This window comes from Xyrauchen texanus, chromosome 31 (assembly GCF_025860055.1).
Source record: "Xyrauchen texanus isolate HMW12.3.18 chromosome 31, RBS_HiC_50CHRs, whole genome shotgun sequence".
Classification (NCBI taxonomy): Eukaryota; Metazoa; Chordata; class Actinopteri; order Cypriniformes; family Catostomidae; genus Xyrauchen; species Xyrauchen texanus.
Window position 1 is genome coordinate 21,214,327 of NC_068306.1, and position 20,022 is coordinate 21,234,348.

Sequence of the window (20,022 nt, forward strand, 5' to 3'; positions counted from 1 at the left end):
GTATAAATCTTAAAATTGGGCTAAACATTTTAAAGAACTTCAAATACAGGTATAATGCAAAAATATATTCCAGTGTAGAACCCAACCCAGAAATTGTAATATTTGCATGATTTTTGTTACTGTGGATCATTTCTATGCAATTTATCATACTGAAAATATCAATTTATTACCAACATGTTTTAAAATGATACATTTTAGTTATTATCCATAATTACAACAAATATACATTTTACTTGCATAGTATAACACCTTTCATACATCAAGTGCAGCTCAAAAGTAATTCACATATCAGAAAAAGTCAAAGTAAAATAAAAGTATTTTTAAACATACAGTATATAGAAATGTCTTTTAAAATAAAATACATGTTTCAATTAAAAATGATAGTAAAAAGTTTACATTAATTTACATAAAAGTTAATAAATAAAAAGTAATCACACAGCAGTAATGAAAGTTTCTCAATGTTTTAGAATATCCAAATCTAAACTAATTTAAAGAACACAACACAAAGCAAAGAAAAATAAAAATTCTTGCTTAAATACTGTAATTTATATACAGTACGGTATACTATGTTTTACTGGTTGCTAATCTGGTTGCTAACCCCTAGGCATTGTTAAATGAACTTGCTTAAGGTCAAGTCAATGAGGTTGTTGCCAGGTTACTGTTATAGTTTTAAACAACGACACAAAAGCACCCAGCCAAAAGAGTTGCTGCATTACTCCCATTAATCATCTATATGTCATTTATATTGGCCATTTAGATGACAAATGCTATTGACATTATTTTCGTAGTTAAGCCACACTGTACACACTCGGCCACTGTAAGCACTTCTGAGGATCACTGCAAGGTGACATTTATTGAAAGCGATTTTGAACATGAATGAAGTCACTTGTTTCCTTTCATTGCCATGTAAGGTACATCACTTGTACTCAGGTAATCAACCGAACGGTCATCCACTTGATGACTTGCTCTTTTGTGGTGCCATCGTAAAAAGTTTATGGCATAGTTATGATGATGATGCCCATAATGTCTTGAAAAAGAGGCAGAGGTAGGACTATGGATAAAGTATATAAGCACAGAGATATTAACCCATCAGCACCTTTCTCCAACCTCAACTCTCAACTTGCTCTTCTCTCTCCGCTCAACGACCACCACTCATACCATGGCTTTCGCTGGCAAGTGGGAAACTGAATCTCAGGATGGATATGATGAGTTTTGCAAACTGATTGGTAAGCCAATTGTCTTTAAACAGTTGTTATTTTGATCTACTAGCATGGGCTCTACAGATAGTGGTTACTGAGTGGCTAAAGTTCTGGGCTAATATTCCAAAAGTTGCTGGTTTGAACCTCTGAATAGATGTTTCATGAGCTGAAAAACAATTTTTTTTTCCCTTATCCACATCAATATCGTGCATTAAGCAAAGCACTCTGTATTGTAAACTACTTTGGACAAGAATATGTTTGTTAAATGACTAATGCATGATCTTCCAACAAGTTCTTGTGCTTTTGCATATCCTTTGCAAGCATATCTTAAAGAAACTGCATTTACATTTGTTAATCACTGCAAACTATCAGCTGAAATGCATAAAAATAACTTTAACCCTTAAGCGTTCACTGTTGCAAATTGGTGAGCTGAATCCTGTAAAATCTCACTGCTGGAAATGTGCATGGATTGCACAAGGATCAACTCTAGACAGTAAAAGCTGCTGTAAACCTTGAGTACTCTTGTTCACCTCAGGGATCCCTGATGATGTCCTCGAGAAGGGTCGTGACTTCAAGCTTGTGACCGAGATCACCCAGAACGGAGATGAGTACACATGGTTACAACACTACCCAAAAAACCACACGGTGTGCAACAAATTCATCGTTGGCAAGGAGAGTGACATGGAGACAGTTGGTGGGAAAAAATTTAAGGTATAGAGTTCATCTTACATGCCCATATGAAGACATGTCTGTATAACTCCAAGTGTATGCTCTTCTGTCTGTGTGGTATTTCAGCTACATACTTAAAGTGATAGTTCACCCAACAATTAAAATTCACTTACACATATTTTTCCACACCTGTATGAAAGTGAATGGTGACTGAGGCTGCCATTCTGCCTACAGAAAATCATACAAATTTGGAACAATGATGACAGAAAATTCATTGTTGGGTGAATGATCCCTTTAAATGCTTGTGTATACACATAATGAACATTTACTATGTTCATAGAATGATTCATTTGATGAATGTGTGAAAACGTATAATTGTGTATTTTTTCCAGGGGACCGTCAACATGGAAGGGGGCAAGCTGACCATAAGTTTCCCCAACTACAACCACACATCTGAGATCAGTGGTGGAAAGCTGGTTGAGGTGAGAATTTGAAACAAAAAAAATCTAAAATGAACTGAAATACCAGTAGTACATTTTCTAATACTCCCCTTTTTCTGCTTTACAGACCTCCACAGCATCTAGCGCTAAGGGTCCCGTTGTTTTTGTACGTACAAGTAAGAAGATCTAACTGCATCAAATGACAGTTCTGCTCTGTACAACCACTGGCATTACTTAATAAAATGTGAGCTTGACTTACAAATGTCTCTGTATCACTCCACTTCATCCTTCTACTGCATAAATAAATATATTAATAAAATGATTATCCAATGGATTTGCATTGTAAAGAAGGCAAATATTTAATCAAGTAAAAATTATTTAAAGATATTGCTGACAGCATGGCTACCACTGGAGGGCAGTCAACCCTTAAATCCTACATGTGATCATAAACCCTGCAGCTCTTCTCTAACAAAGACAGACCCATTTATTTTTTAAAGCATACTGAGGACAACACTAATGATTACCGAAAAAGGGGCTGGAGTTTTAAAGATGAAGACTACCTTTGATGACGAAAATGTAACAAATAAAACAACCAATAATACAAATAATACAAGACAACAAATAAAGAAATATATAAAACAAAACAACAATTAAAAGGAAATAAAGGAGACAAATCAACAAATAAAATAAAACAAAATTACATGAAAAAATATATAAATGAAATAAAACAAAGTAAACAAAACTAATACAATAAATAACACAATTACAAACACACACACACATATATATATAATAAATACTAATAAAAAAAATAAAACAACAAATCAAATAAAAAAAATAACATAAAACAACAAATAAAAGAGAAATCAACAAAACGAAATAAGATAAAATAGTACCCTAAAAGCTGTAAATATTGTGGCATGTTTAATCTTTAACTGGTCAAAACGTTAATCCTAAATCTAACTATATGCAGACAAACTGGAATAATGTCCATTTGGAGATGGGACATGAAAAAAAGGAGAACAATACAGTAAAAACTATAGCTGTATAAGGATTCACTTTGGTTCAGAGTACCCCCACCTGATAATTAAGAAAAAAAATGCCAAGCCCTCCCCCTCCCTGCTTTGCACACAAAGGTTATGAAAACGCTCCATTAATAAACTGCTACTTTGCTACTGCTACCCCCCAATCCAATCCAATCCATGTCTCTTCATCATCATACAAACTCAGACATGTGGCCCACCTCCCTGAGCCTACCCATGTGCACCCCACCAGGCTCCAGCACAAAGGGAGGGCCCATGTCTCTGTCTGCTATCCACCCAATCTCTTAAATTCAACAGATAAAATCACAGAGTCTCTCAATAAAACCCCTAATCTGGCAACAGTAGGCCTACAGCAAACTCTGTTAAGTATGAAGTGGTAACATAATTTATGGCAAATAAAAGAATGTGGCCTATAAAATAATAAAGTTATATGGAATATAATACGGATGTGCAAAGCTGCTCAAGTCAAGCAAAATGTTTTTCAAGGCCACAAAGGTCTAAACTCTGTTAACCCAGTGCCATTTCTTAAAGAACTCTGTGCAACTTCACCATACAATGCAAATGAGAAGACTTCCACTCATAAATGCCACATCTTTTGGGGTTTCTCTCAGCATCGTATGCCTTCAGAAGACATGAAATATTACGCATAAGTCACAAGGACAACTTTGATACTTTAAGCTTAAAAGTGAGGCACTGTCCACCGCCATTGAATTGCATATAAAGGCAGGCTCCTTTTGTGTTCATACTGGTTAGGGATGACTGAGAACTTGGTTAAATTACAGTACTTTATTTTTGTGATTAACTGTATATTTAATAAATGCTGTTACCCTTACCTTACCAAATATTAACATTTACAACCTTAAAGTATTAACTGGTAATTATTCAACTCTTACATTTGGTCCCCTGAAATCCTGAACTTGTGGTCACAGCCTTAACTTAGTACATTCTACTCTCTGCACGCTACTCATTCGGTTTCATCTTTCTATCTTATGCACCATAGAAAGTTCCTTAAGACAACCCAAAACAGAGTGTCACATTTTGTACTCCAACTTTACTGTAGCTATTGTTGGCTGTTCTTTGAGCCAGAAAGCATTTATCTCTGGAAAGATCAGTGGTGCTCTGTTGGATGCACTTTATTTGTTTAGTGGTGTTTAGTGACAGGAAGAACCACCACGTGGGGCAGGAATCTCCCCCAGTATCTTCAGTCCAACATGCGGGGAACAAGGTGGAAGGTGGTATTTGGGGGTGGAGCCAAACGAACCCCCCTCACCAACACCAAAGACCTTTTCATGTGCAATGAGACATTCATATGAAAATAAATAAATAAATAAATAAACTTGCCTTGAGCCATGCAAATTCACTGTGTCTATTCAAAATGTGTTTCTGTATGCATGACACATGAAAAGAAAAAAACATTACAAATGTTTTGTGCTTTTTTTCCCATTTTATTTCTGGGGTTTTCATCCAAATAACACCGGTTATCCCCCTACCCATTTACAGGCTTTTAAATAAACCCATTAGATCATTGAATGAGCACAATCAATGTTCTCTAGTCTACAAAATGTCTAGAGATTCAGGAGCACTGGTTGCAATGTGCAACATTTTTTGGTGGTAAAACAAAATCACCGCCAGTAAGCAGTAATAGCATGTTAAAACAAACAAAAAACAAACACAAAAAACTAGTTCTACGTTTAAAAAAAAATACAAAAATAGTGGTAGGAAAAAATGCAGTCTAAATGAACAAACTAATGATTACATATTGCACACACAGAGGAGTCACAAGAGAATGAACTGAAATATAAAAGAGTGTGTGTCTATGTTACAGTAAACAGTTCTCTACCTAAACAAATCATGGGACTTCAACACAATAGAAAAAGAAAATTATGAATTCATGTTTTGGGAAAAATACAAAGCACTGAATTTTTGGACCAATTAAGGAGAACATATAAAAAGTACGAGCCCTGCAGAATCAGCATATCAATGGCAATATATTGAGGTAGTTCAAAGTTCAGGACTATAGGGGAAAAAAAAAGAAAAGATTTTTATCCAAAGTCCAGTAAAGTGGTTTGAAATGCTTCTCATTCATTCAGCAGGACGTAAAGCAGACCCTTTGGTTATAAGGCCAGTCAACAAAGGAATTCATTGTGTGGTCTAAGATTGATATGGACAAAAGGAAACACTAACATAAAGGAAAGAAATGAAGCATGTTTGGTTAATCTTTTACATCAATGCTAGTAAAAATATTTTGGACTCAGTATTAAAGTCTGCTTTAAAAATATCCTGTTTGACCCATGCTAATCAAGCCCCATATAATTAACACAATCTTAATGTCTGGAATCTTGATCTAAAAGGTGTGATGCTACATCTGTATTTACCGAAATGACTCCTATGAATTTAGGTTTTAAATTACAAAGCAGAATGTATTTTCTAACCCGCATGGTGAGCTTAAAAGTACAGTGCACCCAAAATGTAAAATTGTCATAATTTACTCAACCTAATTTTGTTTAAAAACTAGTATGCCTTACTTTATTTAGAGAAGGCAGAGATATTAGGAAGAATATTGGCCTCAGTCACCATTCACTTCCATTGTGTGGAAAAAAAGATGCAATGCAAGTCAATGGTGTTCCACAGAAGAAAATAACTCATACTGGTTTGGAACAACATGAGGGTGAGTAAATAACATAATATTAGTATTTTTGGGGAACTATATCTTTAAATTCACACCGTTGACTAGTTATAAACATGACCTTGACATAAATGCAAATGACAGTGTAACAGCAGTAATGTGAGGTAATATTTATAAGCCACAGTGTCTGATGGAAAGAGGTAAAGCACAATGAAGTGATATTCATTGCACAGAGCAGAACTGCAGGGTGATCATGGCTATTTTTCCCTGGGGGGAGGATCTAGAAAAGCATGGTTTCCTCCAGCAGGAGAGATAGAGTGGAGGACAGATACCTTTGTCAACTAGGTCTCCATCCGCCAGAGGGAACAGCGCCAATGTGACGTCAACCTTCTCTACAGACAATTTCACTATTAAAACCAATTCAACAAGAAATACAGACACAAACAACAAAGGAGCTACTTCATACAAACATCAGCTGATTCAATGGTATGGAGTATGTAGGTATTAAAGATAACTGTAATCCCTGATTTGTGGCATGTCCCTGTAAACAAGACCAATAGGGAGACAGGATTCTTGGTCATAAAGCCATCAGTTCATAAAGGCAGCAGCATTAAAGGACAATACAGTACATCCAGTGTGAGTGTTCAATGACTCATTTAAAAATGCTGGAGATGGGATGTGGATTTCCACAATTTCTCTTCTTAAGGCTATACTCCTGAGGATATCTGTCAGAATCCAATACTGAATTCCCATGTCATAAGAGCATCCTCTATTTTTGAGGTCACCTTGTTAAGTGGGGATTGTTCATCCAAAATGTAAAAGAAATCTGTAATTTTTTTTTACTCGATTTCCTCTTTGTTATAAACCCATCAGAATGTCTTTCTTCAGTGGAGCACAAAAGGAGAATAAAGAATATCCATCTTTTCAATAAAACAACAGCCGATAGTGACTATTTATAGCTTAAAAAAGGACATCAAAATGTTCACTGAAATGACTTAAATTTCCAAGTGTTTCTCATCGTATGCCTTCAGAAGACTTGGAATATAATGCAATAATTGCATGGATTACTTGTATGATACCATTGGGTCTTTTTTAGCTGTCAAGTGTGCCATTGTTTTGAAAGGGATATACATAATATTTTCTTTTGTGTTCTGGTAAAAAAGGAAATAACAGAATTTTCATTATTGGGTGAAATATTCCTTTAAGGGAACATAGAATAAAAGTCATATAATTCAGTCAGTCAGTTTGTCCATTGTGGCACAGCACTGGCATAAAGTCTAAACTAAATAATCTTAAAAAAAGACATCCTCTGTTCATTAAAAAAAAAAAAAAAAAAACAGCACCCAATGCTAAAAAAGAAACAAACAACAACAAAAAAAAAAAGTTTAAAAGGCTGTTTTAAGTTAATACTATGACCTCTGTGGCATCCACTCGACTGTTGGTCTTCTGTTTGGAAAATCTTCGTCTACGGTTGAGACGAAGCCCCTCGGAGGCTGTGGAGAGGGCGGAGGACGGTGGTAGCCCCAGATTCAGTTTGTCCTCCCTCTCTTGGCGTCACCTGTCAAAGCATCCAGCTGTGAATGTGTGATGGGAGCTCAGGTAGCCACTCCCATAAGTCAAACCAAGGCAGTGGCGTTCGGGCCCCATGCTCACCTGCATGGAGATGGGTCCCTGGAGGGGCAAGCCGCGCAGCCCTGATGCCAAGCTGGGGAAAGAAGTGAATGAGCTGGCTGGCACTGAGGCTGAGAGCAGGCTAGCCTGGTGGGGTTGGAGATATTCCCGGGAGCCCACTGTTCCAAGGGCCTGGCAGTCTGCCAGCATATGCAGCTGGGATAATGCTGGTGAATGCTGTGCAAGCTGCGGGTAACTGCTGGACTGAAGGAGCAGCTGCTGGGAGCTGGAGGTGGGCTGCCTCTGCAAAGAGGGGGTGGCGGGGCTGTGGGGGACGTTAACTTGTGGCTGGAGGCTCTGGCCAGACGAGGGGGATGATTTGGTTTTGTTGGCCTCCTTCACATCATTGTCATGGGCACTGAAAAATGAAACAAAGCACTATAAACCCAGCAAAAAGAATTGAATCAAGGTAAAGTACAGCACTTGTGTGTTTTGCTGGTTTAATTCAGTGCACATAAGGTTATGTGCAAACCTACTTCTAAAGTGAGTGTGTTGCCTTTAAGGACTAGTCGACTAATCACTATAAGGAAGCCCAGTATAATTAGGCTGGTTTTGGGTCCACTGTGGACATTTCTCATTGGGCATTTATGTACATAGGATTCATTCATGCATTTAAAATGTTTTGAAAAGCTGAACTATTTTGAACTTGACACCCCATCATAAAGATGCAACAATCGTGGTGGGATGCTCAAGTCATCCATCTCTAGTGCATGCTATACGGCATGTATGCAAGTATATACTGTGGTTTGCTCATACAGTAACATCAGCTGGATGCACTGCGTCAGATGATCCCATGAGTAGCCCGTGAGCAGGTGGAGAACAGTGGTCCAGCTGGGCGAGATCTGCAGGCAGATTCTGGATGAAGCTATGCAGGCAGCTGCCACCTGAGAAGGTCTGAAGCTCAAGAAGGCATGATCTACAACAAAGATACATTCACACACTATATAAGCTCCTCAGCTGCTAAATAAAGCAATACAGTGATTTTACCATGGTTAAGAGCTGTTAGGCATGATGTGAAATTCAAATTATATACAATATGCTTAATAAACAAATTATGGCTTTCAATTTAACGTGACAATTAATTTTTCATTAAAAATAAATAATGAATACATTTTTTTTTTACGCAATTAATCATGTTCCCAGAAGTAATATGAACTATTTCTTCCACCGTAAAAATTCTAGCTTGAAGTTCCACCTATTTTCAGCAGGGGGCAGTAAAGCAAAACTCCAGCTAGAGACAAGCACAAAAGGACACAAATCTGGATAGAGCGCAATTGCAAATGCAGGTATCTGTCTGATGTATGTGTATGCATTTTACCTTAGAAAAGCCCTTATAATAAATCCTAGACAGACTGACAAATTCAGTTGCAAAAGGATTTGCTGTGGACTGAAGGCCAATGATAGGCTTATGTTCAATACAATATTTTGCGTTCTAAAGCTACTTTTTGTATCGTCTAATCAGTACTTCACTCATCTGCCACAATGTAATGCATTTAAATTACATGAATTATTTTGATAATATATTTAATTATACTGTATACTGAATTATTCTTAAGAGGCTCTCTCATCATATTTATATATGCAAATAATTGGGATAAATTTGATTGATCAGAATTTATTTAATGTGCAGTTGCAAGTATGAATATATTGGCAATTTACTTCGAATACAGCTTAAACAAAAAGATTTTAGAGGCAGAACTATACATTTTATAATCAATATTTTACAGCATACCTAAATTGATGATTTTCCTTTATTATATTTGACCTATTAAATAAGCAATGATGACAACGTTACAAAATGCAATTTTCTATGTTTTATTTCATGACTTATTGGGTCTTTACCTTGCAACGAGACCTCCAGGAAGTAGTGTGTATATTTGTCCATGAAGGCTTTGGTCTTGGACATGGAGGAGAGCGGCCAGCCATTGTGCAGGTCTCCATCCTGGACAGCAGCATGGAGGTAGTAGTCGATGAAGTGTGCGGGTGTGGGCATGCACAGGTTCCAGCCAAACGTCTCCAGCAGCAGCAGCTCCATCTTGATGAGGTCACGCTTGTTGAGGTTGAGGTTTAGACTGCACATGAAGCCCAGTGTGTTCAGCTGCTCCAGTTTGGGCACATGGTCCTCCTTCTCCTCAAACTTACCTGCACAGAGTAGTGCAAGTATATATGATCATCTCATGTATGATCAAAACATACAAATGTAAGAAAAATAAATCTTTCAATCATTTGTCTCTGTGACTGAATACATAACACATCAGATCAGGGGTGTCAAGCAAGTTTTAGGTCAAAGGCCAGACTATATAAAAAGTCACCTTGTGCAGCAGGTCAATTTCTTGTTTATTAACCTTTGTGTACCCACAAATCTTGCTCTTCAAAAGGCTAATAAAGTCCAGCATCAACTTTATGATCTCACATGGAATATCCTACATTCAACCAACACAGGCATTTCGATTACATATGCATACACATTTAGTAAAAAAAATAAAATGCCCTTGGGCTGGATATTAACAAAGTTAGGCCTAAATACATTTTCTTTTTTTAAATATTTTAATTAATAAAAATGTTGCTCATTTTAATTTACATTTACATTCTAATTGTGAAATGTACTTTTTACCTAACATTTTTGTGAGTGGTGAAATTAACTGGGTTGCCCTGTGATAATGGTCACCCACAGATCCAGTTTTAGGTGAGTAGTGTGAATGCTGTATGTCTCACATAATTTTTTTATTCTAACCCATTATGATACAAACTTTCACATGTAACACAAAATTAAAGAGTTTGTCATCCAAGCTGAAACTGAATATTTTGAATTACAATACCGATTGAATAAATGGACATATTTTAGATTGTTGCTGCATTTTTTGCTTTTTCCCCACAAATCAACCCGTAGGCTGCTTGCGACATCCCTGCTTTAGATTTTATTGCTATAATGTGTCATGATGTTTTCCCCTGTTTTAAAGAAGCCCCTATTATCAGATATCTCAAAGATCTTACACATTCTTGATCGAATAACAATGCATCACTGTGCTTTCCTCACATGCTGTTCTTCTGTTGCATAAAAAGGATCTGCATTGGCATCATTAAAGTTATGCATTTTGTGAATTCCTGTAATGAGAAAACACAGCTGCATTCTGCTGAATTAGCCCTTCTCTGCAGAATTCCTTTGTTCTTGTCATTTTCCACAAATCCCTTCCTGTCTTTCCTGTGCTAGGTGTTAATATATTTTCCCTAAAGTCCAAGGCTCCTAGAAATGCTTCCCCCGCAGTCCAATACTCCAACAATAAGGGCCCCACGACCTCAGACTTCTACGGCTCATGCTTGAGCACACAGTCAAACACCCCCACTCTCAGATCACAGGCTGGTGTGGAGGACACGCAGACTGAGCAATGAGAAACCAAAGGTCACACCTTCATTCCTTAGACTTTCAATAAGTTCATTCCATGGACGCATACCGCTCACATCTTCCTCCTCTTGAATCAACATGAGGCATTTTCATAAATCTCTAATACATTGAAGGAAACTTCCGTGTTCAATACAAGTTAAGGTCAATTGACAGCATTTGTGGCATTATACTGAACACCACAAAACAAAAACACAAGACTTGTCTCTTTCTATTAAAAATAAATAAGCGTGGTTACAGTAAGGCACTCGAGATGAAAGTGAATGGGGCCAGTACATAAATGTAAAAATTATGGGTGGGAAAAAAAAATAGATTGCTACAAAATAACGATTCTCAAGACAAATAGGGCTGGGACGATTCATCGACATAATTGATTACAGAAATACATCGGTTTGCATAACATGCGACGGTGCGTAGCAATGGAATAATTAAAATAAAATGGAATAATAAAATAATTATTAAAAAAAGCATGGGAGTATTTTAGCCGGAGACCCAACCATGTGGTGCTGTGTAAGATATGCAAATTGGAAATGGCTTATCACAGCTGTACAACCGCCATGAATGAACACTTGAAGCGAAAGCATCCTGGATCGCTTGTCAAGACGGCAGCACCGTAAATCCCGTTTACTTTTTGTCCCCACCCACCAAAACATGATATAGTATTACAACACGCTTTTCTGTTAGTAGTAGTCACTTCAAATATATTTTCTATTTAAAATTTCACACCATGCGACCAAAAACATCTGTTATTAGCCACTGAAAAGTAAATTTTAACAATTCACTCGGCAGTGAATGCGGAGGAAAAAGCACTTGTGTCTCATTCAGTTGAACTCCAAACATTTCAGGGAACCGCACCACGGACATCACAAGAGCAGCTCTCTTGAGTGTGTGAAGATGAACCACTTAAATATCAACCCTCTACACAAATTATCTCTGACACTGATGAGTATCTTGACACATTGTCTAATCACACTGTTAACTAACTCAAGTAAATAAGCATTTCCTTTGCCATAGATTCAGTGGCGGCAAAGGAAACACTGGTGCCTTTACTGTCATAGATGCATGGCTGACACTAAAAGCCACTGCACAGTACCTTTTCTTTATTATCTGGGGTGTACAAATTATTTTCATTAGCATCAAACCTCAGGGGGTCATCTGTCACACTAATTTGAATATCAGGGACCCTGCTGAGCATATTTCAGTTCAAACATGCCCCTCCAGGGCCCTCAGGCCCTCATTCTCTGCTCTGAAGAAAGAGCTTGCCTGCATTTGACATGCTACTCAACACAGTTTTCACAAAAAGGTGAGCTCCAACTTCATTAGTCACACAACATATGTGTGATTTCACAAGGCTTGTTGCTAAAGTTGCAAAAAAAACCTTAGGATTATCGTTTCACCAGTTCATGTTTTTTTGATTCCTTGAAATGCTGAGAATACTAAAATTATTATAAACATTTAATTAAAGATTGTATCCATGTTTTATTTACATCCTGATGGATCTGATTAATTATTTACTCACCCTCATGTTCTGTGGAACATACAAGGAAATGCAAAGCACATTGCAATTCTCAGTTGCCATTCACTTTTGAATTGCATTTTTTTTCTCCATTCAATTCAAGTAAATGGTAAGGCTGTCAGTGTTAACATTGTGCTAAACATTTCCTATTGTGTTCAATGGAACAAACACCATTAAATGGTTTTGGATCACACTTGAGGGCAAGTAAATGCTATATTTTAATTATTATTTATTAGTAATTTTTAAAATAAATGAATACAATTAAAATTGAGGTGAATGAACCCTTTAAGGGAAGTGGGTTTCTCGACACTCATTGCGCCAAAATGTGTGCTTTAAGCTGGTTACCATAACAAACCCCCAGAACCCCAACTCAGGAGAGGAAATGAGCCTGATGTCTTTCCCTCTTCTACAACATCTTCAACTAAAAGAACAAAAATGGGTGGGGGATCTAATTGCACTGATAACATCACAGGGTTTTTTCTGGCTCAAAATAAGGCTGAGGTGGTACCATACGGATCAAAAAAGTGACGTGAAATACACGTAAACGTTGGCTTTGCGTTAATACACTACTAATGACCTGGCAACTGAATACTAGTGTTAATTTTGTCAGCTGTTTTTTAATTTAGTCTTAATCCAGTGTCAAATGCCCTTTAGTTTTTATCATATTTTTAAGTTTTAGTTGACAATGTCTGAGCTTTTTAATGTAGTTTTAGTCAATGAAAACTTTTGACATTTTAGTCATATTTAGTCAAATAGACATTTTAGTCACTGAACACTGTAAACATTTTAGCCATAAGAGTATTATTGATAAGCATTTGTCAGTCTTGTCCATCCAAAACCAATAAATACACACACACACACACACACACACACACATTTTATTGTTGTTGTCATTTTAGTGTTATTTTTCACATAAGATTGCAAGCTGCAGACAGCGGAGGTGAGACTCGAGCATCTCCGTGTTAGAGTGACAGAAATGTTTTAACACTGACTACAGACACCAGAAAGTGGCTTATTGTGAAAAAGCAGGTTATTGTGAGAAAAAAGCATTCCCGCTTACATGCACAGTTGTACTCAGTGGCGGTGTACTCTTTACTCCTGTATACATATGGCTCCGTCAGTAAGCAGCTTTCTCCACAGCAACATCATTTTCCCACGACGCTTGTGTAAACACACATGGCATCCGAGGATGACTTCACTATTAATAGTTATACTCTGTTGATTCAATTTATTTCCAAATATTCCAGAATTGTTGCAGTGTTTGTTTCCTTAACTTACTATCACGACCTGCAACTGAATTGCAACGCAGCTTACATAAAACTCTGGGATTCCCCCAATGTACAAGCGCATATATGCGGACGTAAGGAACAGTCGATATATTACATTTGTTTGTATAAATGGCCAGTTTATAGTGTATGTGATTTTCCCACTGTACTTCCAGAAATATTGAATTCTTTCTGCTGTGTTGACATGTTGTTAGGCTCCATCCTATGACAAATGTTCCACGCACTCTTTAAACCCCCATCAGAGTGCTGCTTATGCATTTACATGACCACAATAAGCTGCGTTCTCTGGGAGATACCTAGGTGTTAAACTGCTTTCTCTTAATCCTTTAAACAATGTAAGTATATCAGCGTTCTTATTTAAATGACGTTTCAGAATGCTGCTTTCTGCTACAACCCGGAAATAACTGTTTTCTTAAGTGCATGTAAACGTGGTCATTGACCTCAGCTGAAGCTTTGACAATTTTCATTTTAGTAAACTATCCCTTTAAAAAGAGATTTCAAACAAATAATAAACGGTTATCAAGAGACATGCAAAAAAAAAAGCAGTTCCCCACCGTTTGTCAAAATAAATCGTGCATTTGTTCTGAATGTAATTTTTTTGCTATGTTCTCAGCTTTAAGCTTCGAGTCCAGCCCTGCCTGACACACATTGACTGCGGGCGGACAGCTCTTAAAGAAACCCAACAATAGCAGCGGCCTGAATCAATTGCTTAGGGAAAGGGAGGGATATTTTAACAAGGAACATGAGCAAAGCCATTATTCATTCAGTTGAAAGCAATTAATTAATGCCCAAACCCTGCCAATTGCTGGCCAACACAAAACAACCCTCCCCCAAGCAAGAGGTGGCCAGAATTAAGGTATGAAGAATGAGAAAGTTTCAGGGTTTAAAGACTGTGATGTCATACAAACTAAATTGAGCCTCTAAAATGAGAAAATGGTTAAAACATTTCAGTTTTACATGGGTCTTCCAGTGTTTCAAGTCAACATTGTTGATTTCCCTTAGAGTATTTATGCCATTCTTTTTTCTACTGTGTGTTATATTATCATGGCATTAATTTATAAAAAAAAAAAAATAGTTCCTACTGCTATGATGGGGTTTCAAATACAGCTGCTGGGGGAGTGATTGGTATTGATTGGTCAATTTGGTATCTTTCACTCTTTTCCTCTTTTGGAAAAGATGTGGAAATGTAATAGTGATTTTTTTCTTTTGCTGGTGGTCTTCCATTCACTGCTACACAAAATTCCCTAATAAGTTTGGTGGCATAGTGGGCTAATGCACACAACTGTTAATCAGAAGGTCATTGGTTCGATCCCCCACAGCCACCAACATTGTGTCCTTGAGAAAGGCACTTAACTCCAGGTTGCTCCGGGGGGATTGTCCCTGTAATAAGTGCACTGTAAGTCGCTTTGAATAAAAGCGTCTGCCAAATGCATAAATGTAAATGTAAGTTGACTTCAGACTAGACTTTATAGGAGTAAACTTGTAACTAGATGCAAGTAGACTTAATTCAGATTTGCTGTTTAAATAATTGTTTTAACTTAATTTTAGTTGAATTGACTTAAAGGGATAGTTCACCCAAAAATGAAAATTCTCTCATGATTTACCCATCCTCCTGGCATCCCAGATGTGTATGATGTTTTCTGCAGAACACAAAATTAAGATTTTTTGAAAAATATTTCCTGTAGGTCCATTCGATGCAAGTGAATTGGTGCCAAAATGTTGAAGCCCCAAAATCCACAAAGGGAGCATAAAAGTAATCCATATGACTCCAGTGGTTAAATCCATGTGTTAATACACAATATGATGGGTGTGGGTGAATTCAAGTAATCTCTGGTCATAAACTCCCTTTATTGCCCAGTATGGGGCATTATGCACAAATAATGTAAATCACCAAAAACACAAGGAGAAAGTGAAGGAAAAAGGATTTAAATATTTATCAATTTCTTACCAACAACTATTATATCGCTTCAGAATCCAGAGTCGTCTAGAGTACATTTATGTTGCCCTTATGTGATGCTTCAAAATTTTGGCACCCATTCACTTGTATTGCATGAACCTACAGAACTGAATATTCTAAAATTCTTCATTTGTGTTCTGCTGAAGAAAGTCAGTCATACACATCTGGGATGGAATATGGTTGAGTAAATTATGAGTGAATTAATTTTTTTTTTATTGAACTAACCCTTTAAATTCACATCATACAACACAACTTAGAGGATTATTACCAATTCGAAGTCAGTCTTTATATAAACTTAATTTTCAACTGAAATGCATATATACTGTACCTGTATAGACTTAACAGGGTCAAACTTGATCAAATGGGAACAGATCACCCAAATGGTGTCATCACACAAAACAACTATTTGCAATAAAACAAAAATGCTACATCCTCTAAAAATTAATTTTGAATTAAATAATTTGAGGGTTTTTAACACTTAATTCTGAAATTTTAAGTCTGTATTTATTTATTTTTTCAAGATAAATAGGTTCAATAAACAGATTTTTGAGACCAGACCTTGACATTTCAAGTAATGTTTAATAAAGACAACATTATTTTTTCAGTAATGACAACATTACAGTGGTCTGCAGTGTATACAATTTAAACCTGCTATAATTTTCTATATAGTCCATTATATTCTACTAGTTGCTTTTAATCAGAACTAATTTTCCAAGCAAAGTCTAATTTACAACATGATCTAGGTTCTGGTTTTTAATGCATGAACACCAATGTATGGCAACAAAAGACACCACCTTTATCTTATCTGTTCCTCACTCTGTGTGTAAACACGCATGCTGTCACTGATAACATACCTCACCACATTATTATATAGAGGAGTCAGACTTCCTTGTTTCTTGCCCAATAAATCTACTGATCCCTCATTTAAAGTTTGTTTGCACAATCTACCTGAAACCATAGGTAAGATGGTTAGGGGTTAACAGTCTTAGTTAAAGGACACTTAAATGCCATTACCGGTGTAATGGTTTATCATGGTTCGACTGGATGTTGTTGTTTTTTTTCATTATTATTACGTTAGCATCTCAAGTCTAGTCAAGTGGTTTTTATTGTTGTTCAACCATACACAGTTAGTACAGTACATAGCGAAACGAGACAATGTTTATATATCAACGAATATAATCCAAATGTCATGAATGATTTCATCAGTAAATTATTATTATTTTACTGGATAGTGTACAAGCATGCATTTCCATTAAATATGTACTTCTTATGTATTCAGAGATAATACAATTAAAACTTGAATTTAAGATATTTTAAATATATTAAAAGACTTCGGAGCCATTGGCTCCTTAACGGAAACATTAACAAGCCAATGGCTTTAGACAACAAATCACAGAATTGCTTTATTTAGTTTGCTGTTCAGAAACAAGATAGAAAGCAGAAGGAAGACAGCTGACAAACCATAATCATGGGTTTAATAAACAGTATATATACACTGATCAGCCACAACTTTAAAACCACCTGCCTAATATTGCGTAGGTCCCCCTCATGCCGCCAAACAGCGTCAACCTGCATCTCAGAATAGTATTCTGAGATTATATTCTTCTCACCAAAATTGTACAGAGGTTTTCTGAGTAGCCGTAGACTTTGTTAGTTAGAACCAGTCTGGCCATTCTCGGTTGACCTCTCTCATCAACAAGGCATTTCAGTCCACAGAACTGCCGCTCACTGGACGTTTTTCATTTTTGCACCATTCAGAGTAAGTTTTAGAGACTGTTGTGCGTGAAAATCCCAGGAGATTAGCAGTTACAGAAATACTCAAACCAGCCTGACTGGCAACAACAATCATCCATGCGATAAACGAATCAGCCAATCATGTGGCTGCAGTGCATAAAATTATGCAGATACGGGTTAAGAGCTTCAGTAAATGTTCACATCAACCATCAGAATGGGGAAAAATGCGATAGTGTTTTGGACCGTGAAATGATTGTTGATGCCAGATGGGATGGTTTGAGTATTTTTGTAACTGCTGATCGCCTGGGATTGTGCTACTCCAATCCCAATCAATAATTACAAGAAAAATAAGTGGTACACTATACATGCTTTTTAATTATAAAGAAGCCCGAAATACACATAGGACTTCTATTTTGAAATGTCTGCACTCCCAGTTGTGAGCTCATTAATGGCTGATTTGCTGAGAAAGTGAATCTGATTCAACCTGCTAAACGGAGCTCCTGAGTTCACACCCTCAGATCTTTTCAGGTGATTCATGAAAAAGACCCGGTTCAAATTTGTTCATGACTCTCGTGCTGGGTTTGTTGCGTACGGTGCAGTGAGATCGTCAGAAACAGAATGGGTGAAAAGTAGCACAAGACACACTGGTGCTCGCTATAAAGATGCAATCAATAACTCACAAGATTACATCTGATGAAACCGCAAATGAACGTACACAACCCGACTGTCGCCAATGGTGACTAGATTTTAAATAATCCCAATCAAATATGCTTGGTTGTATTGTGACCATTTTAGTCGCATCTGGAGCCCTGACTTGCTACCTTGAGCTCTGAGACAAAGAGTATCGTCTGATTTATGCAATGGATAGGTTGCCTTGGAGACTGACTGAGGGGTCTAGAGGCCAGCGGAGGCCACGTCCTCTATGCACACAGCTGTCAAGCAGCACAATGCATCATCCAGCCAATGCACAGAGGCAGACACACTCACTTAGATCCTCACTGCTTTAGTTCATTGGAAGCTAAGGTTAGGGTTAGCCACCTCGATCAGTTTACTGGCAATTCAGACACAGGAAAAGGAATCAAGCATCCATTTTTATGACTACACTTTATTGAAGTACACCAGTAGCACAGGCACACTATAGCGTCATGAGGCATATTTTCTTGTGTGCCAGGGTTCAATAGTTTTCTGCTGACATGGACCATAGAGTAGTTCCATTTTTACTCAAACTGCCAACATTTTCACTTGCCCCACATAATATTTATTAAAAATGTTTATGTTCTTCACTAAATGTAAAGTCTTTTTTAAAATAATTAAATGCAAAAAAATTTTTTTTTAAAAACAGGAAATTATACAGCTATAAAGTACCTCCATGACAGCTATAAATTAAACATTCTTTGTTATCAATATATAAATTTTAACCCATTCTTCGATGCTTCTTAAGACTACAGTTAATTTCAGACAAAAAACTAATGTCAGCATGTCACCATATGCTTTAAAAAGTTGAATTTAGTTGGATCAAAACAATAATTGGCCTTTTTAAAATGTCATGTAAATGCTTCAGCCCCACTTTTTGGGAAGTCCAAAATACAGATCTAGATTAAGCCATTGAAACTTGGCTTCATCTAGCAGGAAATATACACTATAAATAGACCACAACTGACCTCTGCGTTGGGCACTTGCATGCTCCAAAAGGTATGGCATGTTTTTAACAGGTCTTCAGGTAACGTCCCTCCCTAAAATATGTAATCAAGCATTGTCTCATGTATGCTCTGACAGACAGATGAATATTGTAGCTCGACTATGAAAAAAACCTGCTGTAGCTCAATTGTAACAGTCCACATACATGTACTGAATGTTCAATACATAACAGAAAATCAATTATACATTAAGGCATAAAATAAATGTAAAAGAAATTTGGTGACAACACAGCAGTGGCATGAAAGGGCAAGTGACTTGTCCACATGCCATATTTATTATTGAGCACTGAAAGCAGTAGTGTAGTCAAGGGCAGTGTTTCCCAAACTGGGGTATGCATACAACTGGTGGTTCGCGAATACAATTCTGAGACTTACTGTTCTTTTAAAGTCTAAAAAAAAAAAAACATTCAAACCCAGTTCATGTATTTCTCACTGGCAAAAATAATTTTGTGCGCCCCCAATGTAGAAACACCAAAATGGTTGTGTCATAAAGGTCAGATAAATATGCAATGAAATAACCCTATCTTTTGCAGTTAAAAAAAAAATGCATCTAGTCATGCGTCATACAAGTATCTTTTTTCACCAGCCCAGCGCACAGCTAGGTGACGCAACTTAATGATGGCAAATATAATTGATACTTCACTCGCACATGTCAGTCGTCTCTTTTCGTTTGTTTTTCGCAGTTTGTATTTAAGGTTAAATGCATAGGGAGTTTTGACTCTGATGGTATAAGTTCATAATTTTTTATGATAGGCCTATGTTTCAGACATCCGGTGTGGCCAAA

General features: G+C 36.9%; 3 protein-coding genes across 4 annotated transcripts in view; 2 read left to right on the top strand and 1 right to left on the bottom strand.

Annotated features, from left to right (window-relative positions):
- The window catches only part of LOC127624720 (tetratricopeptide repeat protein 1-like), a 472,844-nt gene that overhangs the window by 33,588 nt on the left and 419,234 nt on the right, over positions 1 to 20,022 (top strand). The gene's annotated exons all lie outside the window — the stretch shown is intronic.
- LOC127624728 (gastrotropin-like) lies at positions 1,103 to 2,557 on the top strand. Its single transcript, XM_052099585.1, has 4 exons — positions 1,103 to 1,226; positions 1,735 to 1,910; positions 2,261 to 2,350; positions 2,436 to 2,557. The coding sequence occupies exons 1-4, from the start codon at positions 1,160 to 1,162 to the stop codon at positions 2,496 to 2,498; spliced, it is 396 nt and encodes a 131-aa protein (XP_051955545.1). The 5' UTR covers positions 1,103 to 1,159; the 3' UTR covers positions 2,499 to 2,557.
- Positions 7,532 to 20,022, bottom strand: part of LOC127624718 (cyclin-J-like) — a 30,632-nt gene continuing 18,141 nt past the window's right edge. The window contains exons 4-6 of the mRNA XM_052099571.1: positions 9,491 to 9,790; positions 8,405 to 8,564; positions 7,532 to 8,006 (exon numbers count right to left, since the gene is read on the bottom strand). Of these exons, the coding sequence (XP_051955531.1) occupies positions 7,532 to 8,006; positions 8,405 to 8,564; positions 9,491 to 9,790 (935 nt within the window). The remainder of the gene's footprint in view (positions 8,007 to 8,404; positions 8,565 to 9,490; positions 9,791 to 20,022) is intronic.